Source organism: Lissotriton vulgaris, chromosome 10, assembly GCF_964263255.1.
Source record: "Lissotriton vulgaris chromosome 10, aLisVul1.2, whole genome shotgun sequence".
In the NCBI taxonomy this organism is placed as follows: domain Eukaryota; kingdom Metazoa; phylum Chordata; class Amphibia; order Caudata; family Salamandridae; genus Lissotriton; species Lissotriton vulgaris.
In genome coordinates, this window is record NC_141698.1 from 282,708,864 (window position 1) to 282,731,557 (window position 22,694).

The 22,694-nt window shown below is 50.0% G+C and overlaps 1 protein-coding gene across 29 annotated transcripts in view; it reads right to left on the reverse strand.

Annotated features, from left to right (window-relative positions):
- The window catches only part of MAP4 (microtubule associated protein 4), a 1,807,860-nt gene that overhangs the window by 637,432 nt on the left and 1,147,734 nt on the right, over positions 1-22,694 (reverse strand). For all 29 annotated transcript variants that reach the window (XM_086941043.1, XM_086941031.1, XM_086941029.1 and 26 more), the window contains one exon: positions 20,671-20,808. In XM_086941043.1, the coding sequence (XP_086797169.1) occupies positions 20,671-20,808 (138 nt within the window). The remainder of the gene's footprint in view (positions 1-20,670; positions 20,809-22,694) is intronic.

Consider the following 22,694-nt stretch of genomic DNA (forward strand, 5'->3'; position numbering starts at 1 on the left):
TGAACGTCGCCGAAAAGGAGCCTGCTCGACCTCCGATGAGGCAGCCGTCTGCGCCGAGGACGAGAGGGACTCTGGGAGGCGCAGGCGTCGCCAGGGAGGAAAGCCATCGGTGCCGTAGCGTAGACCTCCATTTGGGCCCTAGTCGCCCCAACGCCAGGAAACGGCGGATATGGTGGCTACGGCCGAGGGGAACACGTCCCGAGAGGAACTTGCGCCCTCTGCAAAACGAGGACAAGGCCTCAGTGACAAGCTGTAGGACTTACTGGCGGGCAGGTGATGCCCATGAGGCCTTGGTGAAGGGCGATGCCGCAGTCGGAATCAGCTGTTTCTGGACCCTTCCAAGGTGGGGGGCAGACGTGGTGACGAGACCGATCCAGACAAGCGGGCCGAAAGCAATTTCATCCGGCGCTCCCGCTGGGACTTCGGCTTGAGATACTGACAAGCTTCGCAGTCCGTAGAATCGTCGTGCTTGCCCAAACACCACATACAAATAGGTTGAGGGTCCGTCGCCGACATCTGACGTGCACAATAAGTACACGTCTTGAAACCCGAAGGCCTTTACACACTGTTCCCAATGCAAAGGCGTTAAAAGAATGCCTGAAAACAGGTCAAGGGAACTCGATCCGGATCCATGTTGCACGTGGAAAAGAAGGAAACTGATGTCAGCGCGCCGGGGTGGGACTTATGTGACCGCGCGGACGTCACGTATGCAGACATCAGGGCGCAGTCACCTGGTGCCGTCCCCCGGCACGCAGAGATGCTTGTGTAATTGCCACCAGAACGAGGACCGTATGGACGACCCGTCTCTCTTATTACCGAACCGCACTTATCACGTGCCTTTGCTGCCAGGCTACTTTACCGATTTAGGCTTGCCTGCCGCGCTATCTACTACTGCCACCTGGGACTCTATTCTAGTCCTGCAGTTTGGGGTGTAAAAAAAAGTTACTTATGAACTTTTTATAAAAAAGGCATGTATTGTTTGTGCTGAAGATGAATTCTGAATTTATATAGGGTTCGAAACGTCGACCTAGTCACACTATATGCATATTTATTATGCTAATGTTTGCAAGCAATAGTGTGTTTTTACTGTCTGATTGTGAATTGTGATACACAGACTACCTTAATTACCTGTATTTCTTTGTTTGTCTTTCTTCTGAGTGTGTTAGTTGGGCATCGGCTGGTGTCCTGCTTGTATCACACCATATTACCTGTTAATTCTTTTTATTAAAAATTAAATACTGTCCGGCTGGACAATGAATATAGTTGCTATTTAGTCTATATTTATTCTTTGTAAATAATTCAATTGTCTAGGGACCATTGTCCTGTGAAAAAACGCAGAGATGCTGTGCCAAAAAAAATATGGATCCAGTCTCACGCCTGGGGATAATTCTATGTTAAGGAATCTGCGGCTAGTAGTCTCTATCAGATCTCAAGATCCAGTGCTGAGAGGTCTGGGTGCAACAATTGACATTAATTCTCTGTGAGATCTAGGCGCAGGGGAGTTCTCAGCTCATTTTGATGTATTAATATTTCCAGAAGGAGTGAGCACCAAGGCTGTAGTATCAAGGTTGGCATGGTTTTCCTTAGGCTCACTGGTGCTCATCGTGTCTTCCTCACTACCTATGCAATGAGTGGTAGTGGGGAAAAAGGATAAGCAAATGTCACTGACCATTTGACCCACAGTGCACTGCTTACAGACTGCTGCAGAGGGCAACTGATGGAGAAGCTTTGATATTTGGCATTACTGTGCTTAGCAAATTGCCCATTTTCAGAATATTCCAAATTGTTTTGTAACTTCAACCCTGGCCAGTGACCATTCAATGCTCGCATGTGACGTTGCAGCCTTGCAACATGCTCGCCCCAAAATAAGACCAACCGGCTACGTGGTACAACTCAAGCCTGTAAAAAACACAAAGTGGACCATGACAAACCAAATGAAGCTCGGTGCAGGGGTGGGCCTGTTCTTGGAAATGCTTTAACAAAAAAGCAATGACACAATCACGGTAAAACTCTGGAAGCCAGCGGTTGATTACCTGAGGCAAAATCTAAATAGCGTGGTGAAGACAGGAAGAGATAAAGCACCGTTAAAATTCTATCACCCAGCTGAAAGGAAGCAGCAAATCGAAACCTTATAACACATCTTAAATAATACGAAGAACTAGTAAGTAAAAGGGTGAAAACGTACAATTACGTCAACAGGTCACCACAATCCACCAGGAATATAGAAAAGCCCGGTATGATCTAAAAAGTGAAGAGGAAGATTGGAGGTGGAAGAATGCGCATGCAGTATTAAAATCAAAGAATCTTAGAAAATTGTAGATCTGGGCAAACAAATGTTTTGACCCAAACAACCAGAATATCACCTAAACTATCGCCCCCAGTGTCTGGGAGGCTCATATTCAGTCTCTCTATGTGGAATTTGCAGTGGAGGATTGTCAACTTAGAATCAAAGGAATAAGAAACAATGTGCCAATGAAACACATGGCTCAAGATGGTGACAACAGATCAGTGCGTTAAACGGCAAGGAAAGACTGAATCTAACACCAGCCGTTGTAGCACACTCCACCAAGAGAGCACGAGTAGGTGGCGCGCCCGTACCAAACACCATCCCGGCAGTAGTGTGTAAGTGCGCTCTGCCTAGATGGGCAGCAGTGATGGCACCCTTGTTTCAGGAATGCAGATTTGGCGTCACCATTCCAGAGACATGGAGAGACTTACTCTTGGTCCCAATCCATAAGGAATATGCTACTTACCAGAATGCATCTGTTCTTGGCATGTAGGGCTGCTGACATTCATATCTGCGATACAAAAGGGTATGATGGACGGAGCGCTTGAGAAAATCAAACACTCACCCCCAGTCAAGTGATCTGGGTTTAATCCATCACCATTCTTTAGCTCACTCAGCCACCCCAGTTCAGACATGGCCATATGCAAATCAGTCTGACCCTGTGCCTCATGGGAACAGTCCAGCCCGAACTGCCAAGCCATGTCTTACCTGGACCCGAAACAAGCATCCTGGGACCGGTTTCGGATTCATAATCCTCAACAGCAAGGCTATCTTTAATCCAGTGGCCAAGTGAGCAAGGGACTCACGTCTGAGCATACCCTGCCAACTTAGGGCGAACAAAGCGATACAAAAGGGGATGATGGACATTGTATCGGCACATTCATATCTGTGCATAGATCGCCGCCTAGTGTTGGGTCCGGATGATTGCACCTTGTTGTCCTCGAAGAGTCTTCGAAGTATCACGAGATAGGTGACTCCTCCCCTGGACTACAGTGCGCATGGGCATGTTCTCCATCCTCGGATTGTTTATCGCCATTGTGGCAGAGATGGAGATAGTAGATGGCCATGCAAAAGATAACGCTGCAGCTGCGACAGGCACCGGGGAGGAGGGCGGGCGATATGAACTTCAGCAGCCCTACATGCCAAGAACAGATGCATACTGGTAAGTAGCATATTCCGTTCGAGGCATGTGGGCTGCTGAATTCATATCTGTGCATAGACTGTATAGCAGTATCTCCTCTAGCGGTGGTTACCTGTGCCAGGTGCAGCAGTTTGAAAAAGACTTGAGGACAGCCTGGTCTACAGCAGCTTGCTGCTTTGCTTGCACGTCTACACAGTAGTGATTTGTGAAAGTGTGTATGGTAGTCCATGTGGCTGCTCTACATATGTCTTCAAGAGGAATATTCCCTAGGAAAGCCATGGATGCCCCCATTTTTCGCGTAGTGTGCTCTTGGGGGGGACAGTTAAAGTGCGTTTAGCCTTTTGATAACATATTTGAATGCATTTAACGATCCATCTGGCTATTCCCGACTTTGATATTGGATTTCCTTTATGTTGTGGTGAAAAAGCAACACATAATTGCTTTGTTTTCCTAAATGATTCCGTTCTGTCCACATAATAAAGCAGAGCTCTCTTTACATCCAGTGTGAGTAGGGCTCTTTCAGCTACTGACTGTGGATTTTGGAAGAACACAGGCAGTTCTATTGATTAATATGGAAATTGGATATGACCTTTGGCATAAACTTAGGGTTTGTTCTAAGAACCACCCTGTTAGCATGTACTTGCATCAAGGGTTCTTGAATTGTTAGTGCTTGTAACTCGCTAACTCGCCTGAGTGAGGTAATGGCAATCATGAATGCCACCTTCCACGCTAAGAATTGCAGTTCGCATGAGTTTAGAGGTTCGAAAGGAGGTCCCATAAGTCTAGTAAGTACTATATTTAGATTCCAGACTGGGGAAGGTGGGTGTCTTGGAGGGAATCACCCTTTTAAGACCCTCCATAAAAGCCTTTATTGCTTGTACCCTAAACAGTGAAAGGTGTTGCCTGTTTCGAAGGTATGCTGCTATAGCAGCGAGGTGTAGTCTTATGGAAGAGTATGCCAAGTTGCATCTTTGAAGATGCAGCAGGTAACATATAATGTTCTGTATGGAAGCATCTAAAGGGTTGATTTCGTTATTGTTGCAGTAAATACCAAATCTCTTCCATTTAGCTGCATAGCACGCTCTCGGAGTTGGTCGTCTTGCCTCTTTAATGATGTTCATGCAGTCTGGAGGCAAGTTAAGGTATCCAAATTCTAAGACTTCAGGAGCCAGATCGCTAGGTTTATCTGATTGGGATCTGGTTCTGATTTAGAAGATGGGGTGCGAGGCGCAGCCTTTGATGAGGAACTACTGAAAGTTCCAGGAACGTTGTGTACCATGGCTGTCTCGCCCACGTGGGAGCAACTAGGATCAGTGTGAGTGACTGCTGCCGCAGTTTGCGTGCCACCAGCGGAATCAGTGGTGCTGGGGGAAAAGCGTACGCAAATCTGCCTGACCAGTTCATCCATATCGCATTGCCTTGTGACAACGGATGTGGGAACCTGGCGGCAAAGTACTGGCATTTTGAGTTTTCATTTGTGGCAAACAGGTCTATCTCTGGGTGCCCCCATTGCCTGAAGAATGGTTGGAGAACTTGGGGGTGAATCTCCCATTCGTGTAGTTGCTGGCTGTGCCTGCTAAGCAGGTCTGCCATTTGATTGTCTTTCCCTGGGAGGTGTTCTGCCAGGAGAAAGATATGTTTTGGAATTGCCCACTTCCATATGCTCGGTGCTAAGTGGGACAGTTGTGGAGAGTGTTCCTCCCTGTTTCTGGATATAGTACATTGCTGTCATGTTGTCCGTCCAGATCAACACAGTCTTGCTGTACAAGTATTTTTGGAATGCTTTCAGGGCTAGGAATATCGCTAGCAACTCTAGTTGGTTGATATGCGGTTTCTTTTGCTTGATTGTCCAGAGCCCTTGTACTGTGTAATGAAGGAGGTGGGCTCCCCAGCCTGTCAGTGATGCGTCCGCTGTTAGTACTAGTTGTGAAACCGGCTCTTGGAACAGTCGCCCCTTGGAAAGGTTTTGTGGGTTCCACCACTGCAGAGAGTTGTGAGCGCGACTGTCTACCAACACTAGGTCTTTTAGTTGTCCTTGAGCTTGGATCCACTGCCGTGCTAGGCATTCTTGCAATGGACGCATTTGAAATCTGGCATGGGGGACAATAAATATTCAGGAGACCATCATGCCTATGAGCTGCATGAAGACTCGAGCTGGAAGAGAGTGTTTTGGCAGAAATTTGAGAATGAGCATCTGCATGCTGGCTATCCTCGCTGAGTTTGGGTATGCCTTTGCCACTGAGGTATCTATAGTAGCTCCCAGATATTGTTGTGTGTGGGACGGTTGTAGATGCGTTTTTGGGTAGTTTATGGAAAACCCTAGGCTGTGTAGCAGCTGAAGTGTTTGAGACATGTCTCTTGCACACTGTTGGTGTGATTTTGCTTGTATCAGCCAATCGTCTAGGTACGGGAACACATGGATGTGTTGCCTCCTGAGATGTGCAACTACTGTCGCTAAGCATTTTGTAAACACTCTTGGAGCCTTGGTCACCCCGAAGGGGAGAACCTTGAATTGGTAGTGTTGACATTCTATTGTGAGCCTGAGATATTTTCTGTGAGCTGGATGGATGGGTATGTGAAAATACGCGTCCTTGAGGTCCAATGTTGCTAGGAAGTCTCCTTGCTGTAGCAACGGGAGCACTTGCTGTAGTGTGATCATATGGAAGTGTTCCGACAGTATGTTTTGCTTTAGGGGTCTGAGATCCAATATTGGTCTGAGTGAACCGTCCTTCTTGGGAATAAGGAAGTATAGGGAGTATACTCCTGTTCCTTGGTGTTGGAACGGGACTGGCTCTATGGCCCCCTTTTCCAGCATGCATTTCACCACTTGTTCTTTGGACATAGGACGGTGTCTGGGTGGTATGTTTTGTGGGGTAGAGGTGAGTTCTAGGCAATAACTGAGAAGTTGGCCTGATGTGCAGTGCTCACTATTCTAGTGATCACTATGTATCATTCCAAACGACCCTTATTGATGATTGGTTTTAAGTCAACCTTATAGACCAGCTATCCTAGTAGCATGGACAAGAGCAGTCTTTAGGCTAAACTCTAGAGGGCGTGTTGCACAAGTTACTACTTGTGTAACGATATATCTGTAAGAGACATTAGTTAGTGATAGATTCCTTACCTTAGAATATCCCCAGGCGTCAGACTGGATCCGGAAATTTTTGCGTAGCAATACCCCTGCGCGCTGGTAGGCGTCGTCTGCGGCTCCGCGTCCGTCGTCGGCGTCGTGAGCGCCGGGATGACGTCATCGGAGTATATAGACGGCGCCCATGCGCGCTGACGTCAGTTCTGATAACACAGCTTTTCCGCGCCAGATACGCAGAGCCATGATAGAACTAACACTGGTGCCATTGAAACTAGGGCCCTGAAAGGGGATGACCTTAACCCTAAATATCAGTTCGCAGAACGGGGAGGATGGGAGGGCGGTAAGGAATCTATCACTAACTAATGTCTCTTACAGATATATCGTTACACAAGTAGTAACTTGTGCATCTGAAAGAGACACGTTAGTGATAGATTCCTTACCTTAGAATAGATACCCCAGCAATACCAACCCCGGTGGTGGGTCTGCGAACCAATATCACACCAGAAAGTCCTGGAGGACGGAACGGCCAAAGAAGCCATCCCTCCGGACTTGACTGTCCAGGCAGTAGTGTCTTGCGAACGTGTGGAGCGAGGCCCACGTGGCTGCCTGACAGATGTCCTGTAGGGGGACACCGCGGCCCAGGGCAGTTGTCGTTGCCGTGGCCCGAGTGGAGTGAGCCCGCAATCCAGCCGGGGGCTCCTTCCTCGCCATAGAGTAGCATGCTTGGATGCACAAGATGATCCACCTGGAGATGGTCCTCTTGTGTACAGCCTTTCCCTTCTTCGCGCCCACGTAACCAACGAAGAGTTGGTCATCCACCCGGAATTGGCGAGTGCGGTCCAGGTAGTAGGAGAGCGCACGTTTTGGATCCAGACGGTGGAGCCTCTCTTCCTCCTTCGAGGGATGCGGAGGCGGAAAGAAGGTGGGCAAGGTGATGGACTGCCCGATGTGGAAGGCCGTGACAACCTTGGGCAGAAAGGAAGGTCGTGTACGCAACACCACCTTATCAGGATGAACAGACAGGAAAGGCGGAGAAGAAGAAAGAGCCTGGAGCTCACTCACCCTCCTGGCAGAGGTGATGGCAACCAGGAAGGCCGTCTTCAGCGTAAGGAGACGAAGAGGACAGTTATGAAGTGGCTCAAAGGGAGCACACATCAGATAGGTGAGAACAAGGTTCAAGTCCCACTGGGGCATCACGAAGGGAACAGGAGGGAACATGTGTGTGATGCCCTTCAGAAATCTACTCACTATAGGGGACTTGAACAAAGAAGGCTGATCTGGTAGCCTCAAGAAGGCAGAAAGAGCAGAAAGGTACCCTTTAAGAGTGCCCAGAGCAGAGCCCTGCTGGGCAAGGGAAAGAAGAAAGAGCAGCACTTCCGAAAGGGGTGCAGAGAGGGGATCCACAGCCTTTGCTGTGCACCATGCCACAAACCTATTCCACCGGCAGGCGTATACCGACTTTGTGGAGGGACGCCTGGCTGCCACAATGATGTCACAGACTTCGGGAGGCAAGTCAAATGGCCTCAACTGCCGCCGCTCAATCTCCAAGCTTGTAGGTGGAGACTGGACAGGTTCGGGTGCAGGACCGTCCCCTGCTGCTGCGACAGAAGGTCCTCCCGAAGAGGCAGACGAATCGGGGGATCGACTGACATGCTGAGTAGCTCGGGATACCAGTATCTTCGAGCCCAGTCCGGAGCCACAAGGATAACTTGGGCCCGGTCGCGCCTGATCTTCTTCAGCACTCTGGGCAGAAGTGGTATAGGCGGAAAGGCGTACAACAGGCCGCAGCTCCACTCGCGACTAAAAGCGTCTCCGAGCGAGTGCCGCCTTGGAAACTCCAACGCGCAGAACTGCTGACATTGCGCGTTCTCTTCTGTGGCGAATAGATCTAACCAAGGCTCTCCCCACTGTCGAAAGAGACCTTGCGCCACGTCCGAGTTCAGACGCCATTCGTGATCCATCATGCACCGGCGGCTGAGTTCGTCCGCCCTGGCATTCAGAGATCCTGCCAGGTGTTGAACCACCAGAGTCACGCCCTGATGTTCCAGCCACTGCCAGAGGCGCAGAGCCTCCTGGCAAAGGGTCCACGACCCCACACCGCCCTGTTTGTTGCAGTACCACATGGCGGTGGTGTTGTCGGTGAACACCTGCACCACGCTCCCCCTGACAGAGGGGAGGAATGCCTTCAGTGCAAGACGAATCGCCCGCAGCTCCAGAAGGTTGATGTGGAGCCGGGACTCCGCCGGAGACCAGAGGCCTCTGATCTCCGCCTCTCCCATGTGGCCTCCCCAGCCCTGGAGGGACGCGTCCGTCACAACTACGTGCTCCGGCTGGGGTAGAGAGAGGGGTCTGCCACTGACCCAGTCGCGGTCCGTGAGCCACCACTGCAGTTGTTTCGCAGTGCCCTCCGAGATCAGGACATGATCGGACAGGTTGCCCTGATGCTGGGCCCACTGAAACTTCAGGTCCCACTGCAGAGCCCGCATCCGCCACCTGGCGTGACGCACCAGAAGGATGCAGGAGGCCATCAGTCCCAGAAGCCGCAGCGTCAACCTGACCGAGACCCGGGATAACGGCCCGAAGATAGGAATCAGAGCCTGAATATCCCGAACCCGCTGCTCGGGTGGGTAAACCCGAAACTGCGCCGAGTCGAGAACCGCTCCGATGAAAAGGAGCTTCTGAGAGGGACACAGGTGTGACTTCGGCACATTGATGGAGAACCCCAGCAAGTGCAGGAGGTCGGCCGTAGTCTGGAGGTGGCTGACGACTGTCTGGGGCGAGCCCGCCTTCAACAACCAGTCGTCGAGGTAGGGGAAGACTGACACCCCTTGCCTGCGCAGATGGGCTGCGACCACCGCCATCACCTTCGTGAACACCCGTGGGGCGCTGGTAAGGCCGAAGGGGAGCACGGTAAACTGAAAGTGCTCGTGGCCTACCGTGAACCGCAGGTAACGCCGGTGGGCCGGCAGGACGGGGATGTGGAAATAGGCGTCCTGCAAGTCCAACGCTACCATCCAGTCTCCTGGGTCCAGGGCAGCCAGGACCTGAGCCAGAGTGAGCATCTTGAACTTCTCCGTACGGAGGAAGCCGTTGACGTTCCGCAGATCCAAGATAGGGCGTAGGCCCCCTTTGCCCTTCTTGGGTACCAGAAAGTAGTGGGAGTAACAGCCACGTCCTACTTCTGGCCCAGGAACGCGCTCGATGGCCCTCTTGGCCAAGAGGGCCGAAACTTCCTCTAGCAGAAGTCGCAAGTGATCCCCCGACACACGGTGGCATTGAGGTGGCATGGATGGAGGGGAAGACTCGAAGGGGAGGGAGAAACCCCTTCGGACAATTTGCAGCACCCACCTGTCCGAAGTGACTGTATGCCAGTGGGAGAGGTGATGGCGAACCCTGCCTCCCACAGGCGTCACATGGGCCTGAAAACTCGGACTAGGAAGGTTTTGAGGCGGGGGCTGCTGAGGGAGGTGTGGACTGGCCTCGCCGCTGGCCCCGACCACCGCCACGGCGGTTCCCACGGCCGCCACCGCGTTGCTGAACATTCTGCGGCGCGTGGCTGACGGTCCGTGGTGGGGCGCCCCTTCCGTGGCCACGAAAGGAGCGAAAGGCACCCGATTGCTGGCGTGGGGCCGCAAGGCCCAAGGACTTGGCCGTGGCCCTGGAGTCCTTAAAACGTTCCAGCGCATGGTCTGCCTTGTCGCCGAAGAGGCGACGGCCATCAAACGGCATGTCCAGGAGAGTGGCCTGGACATCGGCCGAGAAATTGGCGGACCTCAACCAGGCGTGGCGTCGAACCGCCACCGTCGTTGCCATCGCCCTGCCCAGTGAGTCCGTGGTATCCAGCCCACACCGGATGGAAAAGCGTGCCGCATCTCGGCCGTCCGCAAGGGTTTGGCTGAGTTTAGCCCTGACCTCCTCAGAGCATTGTGGCAGCACCTCCGCAACCGTGTCCCACAGAGTGTGGGTGTAGCGGCCCAAGAGACAGTTGGTGTTCACTGACCGGAGCCCTAGGCTCACAGACGAGAAGACCTTCTTCCCGAACTGTTCAAATCTCTTGGATTCCCTGTCGGGCGGGGCCGACGGGAATGCGGACTGGGAGTTGGAGGCCTCTCGGGGGTGGGGTGGGTGGACAAAAAGCAAGGGTCGCCCGGTGCCGGGCGGTAGCGTCTGGCCACGTTCCTATCCACAGGGGGGCCTGTGGCGGGCTTGGACCAAGTGCCCAGCAGAACGTCACACAAGGCCTCATTGAACGGCAGAAGGGGCTCCGCGGAGCCGGACTGCTGTTTGAGTACCTCAGTGAGGAGATTAGTCCTCACGGCCGCGACGGGGAGCTCAAGGTTTAGGGCCTTAGCTGCCTTCGTCAACACTACACTGTAAGCAGAACCCGCCTCCGAAGCCACAGTCGGGGGCGACGTAAATCCAGTGTCTGGCGATGTGTCAATACCACTGGCCTCCCCAAGCTCATATGTCCAGTCCTGATGAGACTGGCAATCACGTGCCAGAGGGTCCTCGGACCCCTCCCACTGCTCCTCGTCACCCAGCTCCTGGAGACCAGGATTAACAGCCAGGGCCTCCTCGTGGAGATAGAATTCTCCGACGGCCGACGGAATCGGCGCCCAGCGGCGCCCCTCCGACGCCTGAGGCGGACCGTAGGAAGCATTGGGGTCGGCAACCACTACGGCTGCCGGGGACGACACCTGAAGGGATGTCGCCGGTGAGGTCGCAGGGTCGACCGGCGAGGTCCCGGATCCGGAGCCGGATCCAGCGAGGTCGCGCGGCGCCGGGACCGAAGTCGCCAGCGGCGCCGGGGCCGGAGCACCCGACGTCGTCGGGGCCGAAGCGCCCGACCCGGAAGGACCTCCAGACGGAGCCGATCGGCCCGAAGGCGCCACGGGAACCGACTGAGGAGGGAGGGCCCTCATGGCCATGAGGTACCTCTCGACCTCCTCCTGCGACGCGCCGTGCCCAGGGACCCGAAGGTGTGGGGCAGGCGGCGACGCTTGCGACTCCCGCGGAGCCGCGTGGGCGGTGTCGCCCGAATCCCCGGTCGCATCGTGCGAGCGACGGGGCGGGTCGGAGGACCGATGGTGTCGCTCCGACCTCTCATGCCTCTTACCTGAGGACTTGGAACCAGACGATCGGTGACCACTCCCGGAACGTCGATGACTCCGACCTCGCGACCTGTCCCTCGACCTCCCGTGGGACCGGGACCGGGACCTGGAGCGGCGCGGGGCCGACTGCCTCAGCCCGAGACGCTTGCGGGACCGCTCCCGCCTAGCCTTCGACGTCAGGGCCCGGCAGTCGTCACAGGTTCGATCGTCGTGGTCGAGGCCTAAGCACTTCAGGCACCGGCGATGGGGGTCCGTGACCGACATGAGTCGGCCGCACTTCGAGCAAGGCTTGAACCCGGGCATCCCTGGCACCGATAGTCGAGAATCGACTAAGTAGAGGATCAAAAAGATCAAAAAAGTTTTCAGTCAAAAAGTGACTGGGGGTAGAGCTTCTTCCGGATCTGCGCTAGCTGGCGCGGAAAAAAGAAGAACTGACGTCAGCGCGCATGGGCGCCGTCTATATACTCCGATGACGTCATCCCGGCGCTCACGACGCCGACGACGGACGCGGAGCCGCAGACGACGCCTACCAGCGCGCAGGGGTATTGCTACGCAAAAATTTCCGGATCCAGTCTGACGCCTGGGGATATTCTAAGGTAAGGAATCTATCACTAACGTGTCTCTTTCAGATAAGCCAGCTGTTATACCATCACATATACCCCTTGAACACCAAGTGAAAGGACACCACACAAGTTGTTATGAAAATAAAAGGATATTTATTTATAACAAGTCTACCCTGAACTCTTTATGAGTCAGGGAGCTAAGCACATAACAAAACTCTTAGGAAAATACTTTCAGTTGCACAATTTACACAAATGCCCGAGGGGCACGAAAAACCATATACTACAAAAGTGGAATGCGAAATACTAGCAGGTGAGTAACTCGATCCAGGGGCTTCAGGATCACTAGGACTACACTACAGAACCCTAAGGTTAGGAGCAGGAGGCCTAGGGAGATTGGGTGCAGAGTGTGCACTCTCACGCGGGATGCGGGACAAAGTCTATGGATGCTAGATTTCGTAAAGTTAGTGTTATCGGACGAATCCGACTAGTTAGGCTGAAAACGAAAAAGGATCTGGACACTTAGATAGTGAACCTACTTTGGAGCACCGAAATGCTCAAGTTACCTAGCCCAGGGGCTGCGGCTGCATAGGGTTCAAAAGACATCGGGAATCCTCGTTACAGTCTATGGAGCCTGAAAGAAGAAGTTGCTGGCAGGCGACCAGTGATGATGTTCGGAGTGATCCAAGCCTGGATCGATGATGGAGACGACCTGAAAGCAGAGGGGACTCAGTTCTTAATTACTAGCCAGTGATTAGGTGGGCACCAGGATGGCACCGGATGAAGTCACCTCGACCAGGTGAGTGGGCGACGCTGGGCTCTGCAGTCTCTCGGATCAGGAGGCGTTGTCGGCGACCAGGATGGAGGTGCGAGCTGTCCCACGAAGGTATCTGCTGTCGGCGATGCTGGACGCAGGATTGGGGCAACAAACCTTGGCAAAGGCAAGCCCACGCGGTGGACTCAAAATGGCGTCTGGAGTGGACCAGGAGGGTCCGGGGTGCTCCTCTTTTGGAGGGGAGCAAGGGCCAGTCTAGAGCAACCAGACCAGCGATGGAAGTGTCGTGGTTCGTCGTCAGGAGGGCTACAAGCCAGCAGGCAAGTAGCCGGACAACGCGGTGAGCAGCAAAGAGCAGAAGGGCCCCACGCAGATCTCGTGGATGCTGGGGGGCTGGACTTTGGTGCTGGAGCTGCTCAGGGTTAGGGCTTCTCAAACCCCAAAGCACTCACTCGAGGATCCCTCGGCGGTCGTGCTGGATAAGCGTCGTGCAGTTTTGAAGATGGCCGGTCCCTTCAGGTCTCGTCTCGTCGAGCTGGGCAGTCTTGATCCGGAGGATGGACTTGCAGCAAACCGCATGCGCTTAGATGGTGCCCGCTGGTGCAGGGTGGCTACTCCTTAGCCGCAAGGGAGAGTCTTCAGAAAGGTTCAAGAGTTCTTTCGTGGAAAGTCATCAAGATTCAGAATTATCTAATTTGGGAAGGGGGACCGCTCCTATCTTTATACTAAGGAAAGGGGCTGGCACGCGACTAGGTCCTGCCCATGGGTGGGACCAGGAAGGGGGGTGGTTACACCCCTCTCCCCTGTCCGGACTTTCCCCAGCTCAGGGGCTGGTGTGCCCCTGGAACTGGTTCAAGCCGGCATATGCACCGTGAGCACCGGGGTGCCACTTGCAGTCACCTTCCTCTCAGCCCTGCCTACCTGGGATACACAAAACCCTGTCTGGGATGGTGCTAGCACCGCCCCTGACAGGAAACCCTTTGTCCAAGCTCTCCTCGCTGGAAGGACTCCCAGCAGCAGGAGGTCAGACTTGTGTCTGTGGTGGCAGCATCCATTTTGTGATGCTGAGGCTCGAGTTAACTTTAACCGGGGTTCACAGTTACATACATGTCGTGTCCCTCTAGAAGGGTGGAATTCTAACCCCGCCGCCAGAATTAGCGAGGGGTTAGTATTCCAATTCGTATGACACCTTACTCGACATGCTTTGATAAAGCAATACCAAAGTTGGCAAATAACCGCGAGGATTATAATGCACTTAAGAGTATATGGTACGCGTTATCATGGAACAGCTATTAGGACTTGGTTCCGCAAGCTGCAGACGGGCTCAGCTCATGCCAGAGCACCATCTCACATAATTCCAAGCACTCTGCCTTCAGGATTGATAAGGCCTGCCATAGGAGTGACTGATAGGAATACATGTGTCCATTTTAGGGTTAGATATAGGTATACTATATCTAAAGCAAAGGGTGATTACACCACTTTGCCCCAGCTGTCGTGCAGCCAGTTGTGTCAGATTTGGGTGGCATAATACATGCTGCAGCCCCTGGTAGGCCCTGGGTACACCGATGCCCTGGGTACCTAAGGTACACTGTACAGGGACTGATAAGGTGACTCAGTATCCAATTAGATATGTACCTAAGTTACATGGAATCCATTTTACAGAGAGAGCAGTAGGCCTGGGGCCCTGAATAGCAGGGTCCCAGGTCAACTAAGTCGGAAAACCAGCAAAACACCAGGCAAAAAGTTGGGGGTAACCATAGTCGGGTATCCACCCTCCTACAATAACCATACTGGATAATTTGTCTCACCCACCTGTCCGTGGTAATTGCGTTCGACAGATAGGAATTGTTGGAGTCTGCCTCCGACCGGTGTTAGGTGGTCTGGAGGTAGCGTGATGAAGTCACTGTTTTGTGGCAGTGGAGGCTCTGGTGTTATTGCCTCCATGTCCTCTCCCCTCGTTATTGTTGCCCCTATAACCTCCTCTGTTGGAGTTCTTGGGTGTTGCCTTTGTATGTAGATGAGGTCTGTGAAGTATTGCCTCGTGTAGCTTCTCTGTATGGAGCGTCGAAAGGAACCTCTGTGTTGCTGAAACTGCAATGCACCCATTGATTTTGCAGTTTGTGTCTTTCTTCATTTTGTCTAAAATGGTGTCAACTGCAGGGCCAAAAAGGAAGTCTTGATTGACTGGTTGGTTAAGAATGGTGGACTGCACCTCGTTCTTAAATCCCGAAATACGTAGCCATGCATGTCGTCGTAGTAAAACACTAGTGTTAATAGACCTGGCTGCAGTGTCGGCTGCGTCTAGCGCACATTTGATGGAGGCGTTTGTAATAAATTTCCCCTCCTGTATGAGGTCATTAGCTTGGGCTTTAAAAGGCTCAGGCAGGTGTTGCATTAAGCTTTCAAGCTGGTCATAATGTGCTCTGTCGTAACGAGCTAGCAGAGCTTGTGTATTCGCAATTCTCCATGAATTCGAGGCCTGTGATGCTACCCTTTTACCCGAGGCCTCTAGTATTTTGGACTGTTTATCAGGAGGAGAAGCCTCCCCTGTTGTCTGTGAGTTGGCCCTTTTGAGTGCATTAGCCACTACCAGTGAGTCTAATGGTAACTGACCTCTGATATAGGTAGGGTCTGTAGGGGCTGCTCTATATCACTTTTCAATCCTGGGATTGATTACGCGTGCCCTGGCTGTATCTTTAAATATATCTGGCACGTGTTTTAATACCCCCTTTAGCATAGGAAGTGTTCGGACGTTTTTCTCTAAAGTAGGGAAAGTGTCAAATAAGAAGTCTTCGCTATAGGGTCATTGTGCATGTCTACGTTGTGGTACTGCGTTGCCCTGTCTATTAGTTGGTTGAAGAAAATGGTGTTGTCAGTAGGTAACGGCTTTGTTGGGTATGAGGAGGCGTCAGGGATGGGATGCGTGTCATATGGGTCAGTTGGCTCTCCCCATGGTTCATTTTGGGGGTTAGGATCCTCTGGATAGTCATAATCATGCTGAGGATCTTCCCCTGTGTCACCCCCATTGTCCCCATAGTGAGAAGGAGAGTAAGGAGCAAAATGCGTAGTAGGCATAGTGGGATAGAAAGGAATGAAGGGTCTAGAGGGAGAAGTCCCAAAGTCCATCTTCTTTAGAGGAATGGGGGAATGAGAGACCGTGTCCAGTGGTCTCTTCTTCCTGTATAGGATTGTGACTTTACCAGTCTCAGAATTAATATATATTTTAGCCTGGTCGTCTGATGGATCTGGATGGAAGAGTTCTTCTTCCACCGTCCGTGGCTGTTTCTTTGATTTCTTCAGCTTAGTCTGTTTTGGATCGACTATTGACTCTGGGTCAATACCCCCTTCTGTTTCGGTGACTCTTGGTGCCTTATTGGTCTCTCTGCTCGAACCCTTTGTTCGGGTCGACAAGTGATTTCGGATCAACCGGGTTTTATGGTTCGACACGCTTCTTGTGCTGGACAGGTTTTTTCGGTTGATTGTTTATTATCGAGTCGATGGCTTTTTTCGGATCTAACGGTCTTTTTAAGGCACTTGTCTTTGGTTCGATAGCCTTCTCCGGCTGGATCACAGGCTTCGATACGGCACTCTTTACGTCAGCGACCTTCTTTGGTTCGGCAACCTTCGGCACAGCGGGCTTTTTTGGCTCGACTGCCTTCTTCGGGTCGGCGCCCTTCGGCTCGGTGGCCTTCTTTGGCTCGACGGCCTTTTTAGGTTCGGCGCCTTTTGGCTCGACGGCCTTCTTTGGTTCAGCGCTCTTTGGGTCGACTGCTTTCTTCAGGTCGATGCCTTTAAGCTGTACAGCCTTTTTCGGTTTGACGCCCTTCGGGTCGACTACTTTCCTGGGTTCAAGAACCTTCTTTGGGATCACGTTACTTGGCCCTGGGGTCTCTGAAGGGTTAGTTTTTGGTTTCGGAGCAGAGCCGGACGGCGGGGCTGGTGAATGTTTCTTCGGATCTTGGCTAAGGCCTTTTGGCGATGCCTCGACCGGAGCCTTCGGTAACGGTGTAATCTGTGTCGGTGGCAGTGTACTCACGATTTGCCCCGGTGGGATCTCGTCCTTTTGTTCGAGGCATGTGGGCTGCTGAATTCATATCTGTGTATAGATCGCCACCTAGTGTTGGGTCTGGATGATTGCACCTTGTTGTCCTGCAAGAGTCTTCGAAATAACACGAGATAGGTGACTCCTCCTCTGGACTACAGTGCGCATGGGCATGTTCTCCATCCTCAGATTGTTTTTTTCCGCCATTGGGTTCGGATGTTATTCCTATACTCCAACTTCGGAATCGAAACAAAACTTTTCTAAAGGCCAAAAGGCCTTCGACTTCGACGGTATTGTTTTCGCTCGGTACTTACTGACTCGATCGAACTTTCCATCTCAAACCGGTCGTCGACGCAGGCCATCGGGCCTTTTCGATGCCACGTGGGCCTGCTGTCGATGGAAAGGAGCCTGTTCAAAAGGTGCCCACAATGCCACTCCAAGTTCCCGCATACTGACAAACACTCAGTATGCAACAAGTGCCTATCACCAGACCATAAGGAAGAAACCTGCCCAGCCTATGCCCAATTCCGTTAGAAGAAAACCATCCGGATTTGACAGGCCGCTAGGCAAGAGATGCAGAGACAGGCACCGGAACCAGACAACATCTTCGATGATGACCAAGAACTTCCAGAAGCTGAAGATTCGGACCTAGAGATCGTCACTGTCGAGGACTACTCTAACTCCAAACATGTCCAGCGAATTACCGATTGATCACTTTGCAGGACGTGGAAGGGAAGTGTTATGCTAGCATACTACATTGTGTTGCTGAGCTGGGTCAAACTAAAAAGTTGATCCTTACATCTCAAACTGGTTTTCAAAAGGGCTGCAATATCGAAGATAATTTCATCCGCTCCGCCCATTGGATTGAAGACACATTAGCATTGAAGAAAAGGTCCCTGTATCTAGACTACATTGATTTTCAAACTGCGTTTGATAGTGTATAGTGCCCAAGGCTCTGGGAAATGGTAAATAATTTGGCTAGCCCGCAAACTTTATTGAAAGCAATCATAACACTATACTTGGACCCCTGGGTGAAAATAAGTCAGCTCGGGATGGACCACAACAAGTAAAATTGAAACAAAGGATTGAAATAAGGATGCATTTTGGCCCCTTTGTTGTTCAACTTATACTCGGCAGACCTTCCAGAGTATCTAGCGAATGAGAGGACCTTTATTCCCAAATTTGCAGGAGTCAAAATTCAATCACTACAGTATGCCGATGACACTGTACTGTTAGCTCAAACATCAGTGGGACTGAAGAGGCTGTTCTCAGCATTGCCCGCTTATTGCAGGGCAAACCTTTTGAGAGTAAATATTGGAAATGCAAAGATGATAACAATCTCGCAACAAGGAGCAAGGAAAGGGTCCTTGTTTATTGAGGGAAAAGCCATAGAAGTGGTGCCCAAATCAAAAAACCTTGGTGTCTGGCTTGATCAAAGGGGACGTCTCACCCATCATATCACGGCCTTGCAGGGAGTAGCCAACTCCATAGAAGAGGCTTATAGCAAGGTGAAAAAAAATCAATGAGGACACCATACTTATCCCCCCTCCTCAAGGTTATAGGATGCAAATTTCTCCTCACTGTGGCCTATGGGGCGATGACATTCAGAGAATGGCAACCTGGCTGGACAGAGCGCAATCTATTGCTATTGTAGAGTGCTAAAGTTGCTGAATTGTACCTCACATGCACAAATCCATCTAGAATTCAGGTAAACCTCACAACAATGGTTATTAAAAGCCAGGTTTGTAGCATGCAGCCTGAAAGTTAAGCAGGCCCATGAGCGTACGCTAAAAAGCCTTACCTGGTAATTGATAAATAATCAGGCAACAAATTGGCATACGTTTTTAATGCATATGGTGGAGGCCCTGGAAGCACAATCAATATGGTCAAGCGGGTTGCCAATTCCTGTGGTGGCAAAGCTACTAACAAAACAAGTGAAGGTAATATCAGCAGAATGTGATGCACAATTAATGAAAAAACTAGGGCACTGTAGTTGGACCACAACACTGACTCAGAGTCTTTGTCATCCGATCTCTCCACGCCCCTCAACTTTTTAATGAAGCACCAGTTAATGGGCTTGCGCTTTGACTTGGTCCCGCTGAACGCCTATTGGTAAGGGCTGAGAAACCTTGAGGCGAAGGACAAGCAATGTCCCCTTTGCACCAATAGGGAGAAAATGTTGGCCCATGAGCTCTGCAGCTGTATATTGAACCCGCTAAGAAAATATGGGCTTTGATCGATCTGGTATATTTTAAATATGTGGACCTGCCAAGGAACGGTGGAGGCATGCTTGAGAGGGGTCTCTGCACAATTAGCTGCTCTCTTTATGAAATTCATGAAAGCTGAAGCAGCATTGTTGGAGACAGGTCATCAACAAGAAACAGACTGAGAAACTTGAGCTGTCATCCGATTTTAAATTTTAAAATCTTATTAGCACATTTATACTGATTTAGGTCGATGAATTATTAAGGAGTATCACAGTATACTTTTAAACAAAGTTCCTTCAATAACGATTTCTTTAACAAATGTACTTATTGCAATGGTTTTAATTAACTGTGTCATAAATACATTTTTAATTTGAATCTAAGGTGGACTCTGCATACTGGTGTCTTGTGTGTTTTGAGGGCGCCATTACGAGTCACCTAGAAACCAAGACCTCTTTTTCAAAGAAATATGTACATCGTCTGCGCCCAACATTAGATTGCAGGAATGCGCACAGCTTGTGATATACCGCAGTATGTACTGCAACCATAAACATTATGAAACTTTACTGTATCTTTATAGAAATTGCAAAGATTAGGGCACAGAACCATGAATCATATGGAAAGGTAGATGACAGAGCATAGATTAACTATTGGAATAGTTTTATTAGCGTTATAACATAATACACTTTCATGTTATTAATTGTAATAGTCATCACTTGCTCGCTTTATACTGTGTATCCTAATAAACCTCCATATACTAGTGATGCAATTTTAGTTTGTGGACTGGTTCTACTCAATATCTATATGTTAAACATAAAGTTTACAGGTTGAAGAGAAAAATAAGCTTTTGAAGAAAAATAGAAAAAAAGTGGAATGAGCTAATTGAAAGGGAAAAGGGAATCTTGCATAAGTTAAAAGATTGACAGTAATGATCAACATTTTATTTGTGCAAAAACGTTGAGTCCTCTTTCTGTTGACTGAGGATCCAGGAATCCAGAGTTCTAATCTCACAACTCTGCACTTAAACCAATTGTGAATGTGAGGGATCCAATAGAATTCAAAGCGCTCAAAAGTATACACAATATCAAAACATGAATGAAATGTGGACACCGAGTTAGATTATAATGTTTTCCTACTACTAAAAATGACCCGAACACAATCAATATTGAAGATCCAGAAGTATCCACAGTTATATACTTTGAAACTGGTTTTGTCAGTTAGCTGTCCGCAAGTGTGATTAATTTGCATCACAGCACCTACTACGCTGAAAGTAGAACCTAAACAAGTTGATCAGTACACCCGCTTATTTTTCATGCATTAGAGTGAAAAATGGCTTAACCTAGATCTTCAAAAGATAAATGTTCACGAGATGGAGGTTTTTAATCCCCTCCGTCCTCTAGTTGAAAGTAAAGAGGGTGCTTAAAGGTGGGCGCGGAGAGACGGCTCACAGGCGTGCACTAACCTGCAGACTGCAGAAGGGTTCCTGGGTCACTATGGAGAACATGACAAGGATCAGCAGTGTGCTTCTCCTCCTCCACCATACAAGCTCCATCAGCAGGAGAACGAGCTTCTGAGAAGTTTACGTCTGATTCAATCACACCTGAAAGTAAACAATGATAATTGAGCAGTTCATATAGAAATTTATATTTCAAAAAGTAACAATGCACCCGTAATAATACAGAATAAACTAGATTTGGTCCCCATGTTATGCTCAGCCAAAAGGGAGGTGAAATGAAGCCATAAACTGATGAAGATGGATGGAGTAGTATGACTTCTAGGTTCTCTGGACAGAGAGAGCATTTTTTTAAACTGATCACAGATGCCAAACCTTTGTTTCAAATTATTTGTTGCATACCCAATTTTTTACAAATTTAGTTAGAAAATGTCAAGCCATCGGGTGGTTAAGTACAGAAGAAAGATGCACAAACTGTTACAAAAAATTCATTGTGTTTTGCTTTGCTCCCAGACTGAGCACAGGACAGGTTGCGGCGGAAGCTCAGCCTTCCTCCCCTCCAGATCAGTGGTCTGATCACAATCCTGGGCATTTGGCCACTCCTGCAAAAGTCAACTGCCTGCTTAAAGTCTTCCGGTAAGTCGAACTCGTAAGAAAGTCAGTCAGGATTCAACCCCATCCCGCCAAAGACTAGAAAGAAGACACAAAGGCATCATGATAAAAAACTGCTCTACTCAATGTCTGTTTAATCAAAATTGACCCAGATATTGGTCGCTGCACGTCCCAAGTTTCCCAGCCATCGCCGACCCCACAGCACATTGCAGCCTTAAAAAAGGCCATGCTGATTTTTGTGCAATTCCGGCTTCCTATGGTGGCCTACGGGTCCCATAGAACTAAAGAATCTTGCTTGACTGTCTTTTTTCCTATGCCATTTGCAAACTGATGTTTGCAAATGGTGGGCATCTTGAGCTATGAAATGTGGTGTGTGCATCTCATACCATAACTGGCAAACTTTAGTGGGTTTCTACGTTTGAGCCAGACAAATAACTTAGTTTATTTAAGGTTTGTTTTCAGACCATTTCTAAGGTTATGTATTCCACTTGCTTTCCAACCTCTACTGCAATGCTAGGTCCTGTTCCTACGCCCTGCACCCACAACCCTGCTGCCAGCCAACCCTTGCTGCACACAGCCCTCAGCCCTGCACAGTTTGGGCTGACAGCAGGAGCCACCTGCAGCCTGGCCCATGCACACAACCCACCGCCGGCAAGCTTGTGTTTTCCATGTCTCTAGGTTCCAGACACTAGTGCATGGGGACAGACACGTTATAGTGTTTCCCCATTCCTGTGGCTTTTCTTTTACTGGGCAAACGTTGTGTGTCATAACCGATTTAAAACTCATTCATAAAATATAAGTCAAATCAGGCATTGAAAATGGCTGATCTCAGCATCACAATTGCTTAATTTAACTTTTTGGTTCACCAACTGACAAGTTTTTTTGATTTTTCATGGTGTGCTAGTCGAGTTTCAAACATCTCGGGGTACCCTTCAGCACCCACCTGTGGACCAAAACCTTTGAGGTGGAGTTTATACTAGGATTCAACCCTACCTCTTGCTACGAAAACTATATGAATGACATTAATCCTCCGTTCACAAGAGCTCTTTCTAGAAGGTTCAGGTTAGGTACATTACCACTTGCCAACTTTACCGCTAAATGGAATAGTCAGGACGCGGACTTTCGAGAGAAGCAGTGCAGCAGGCTAGAGCTTCTTGTAGCCGAAGACCTGAGGAGCGCAGAGCAAACTAGCCTTGGCAACAGCAAGTCGACAAGGTGCATAGGGATTTGGTCCCAGAGGCCCAGGCAAGGGATACTGTCCTCATAATTATTGAGAAGACAGGTCAGGCCTCTAAGGAGCTGCAGAACCACTGTGAGAAGTTGGCCTGATATATGATGCTCACTAGTTCTAGTGATCACCTTGTATCAGTCCAAACAACCCTTATGGTGATTGGTTGTAAGTCAACCTTATAGACCAGCTA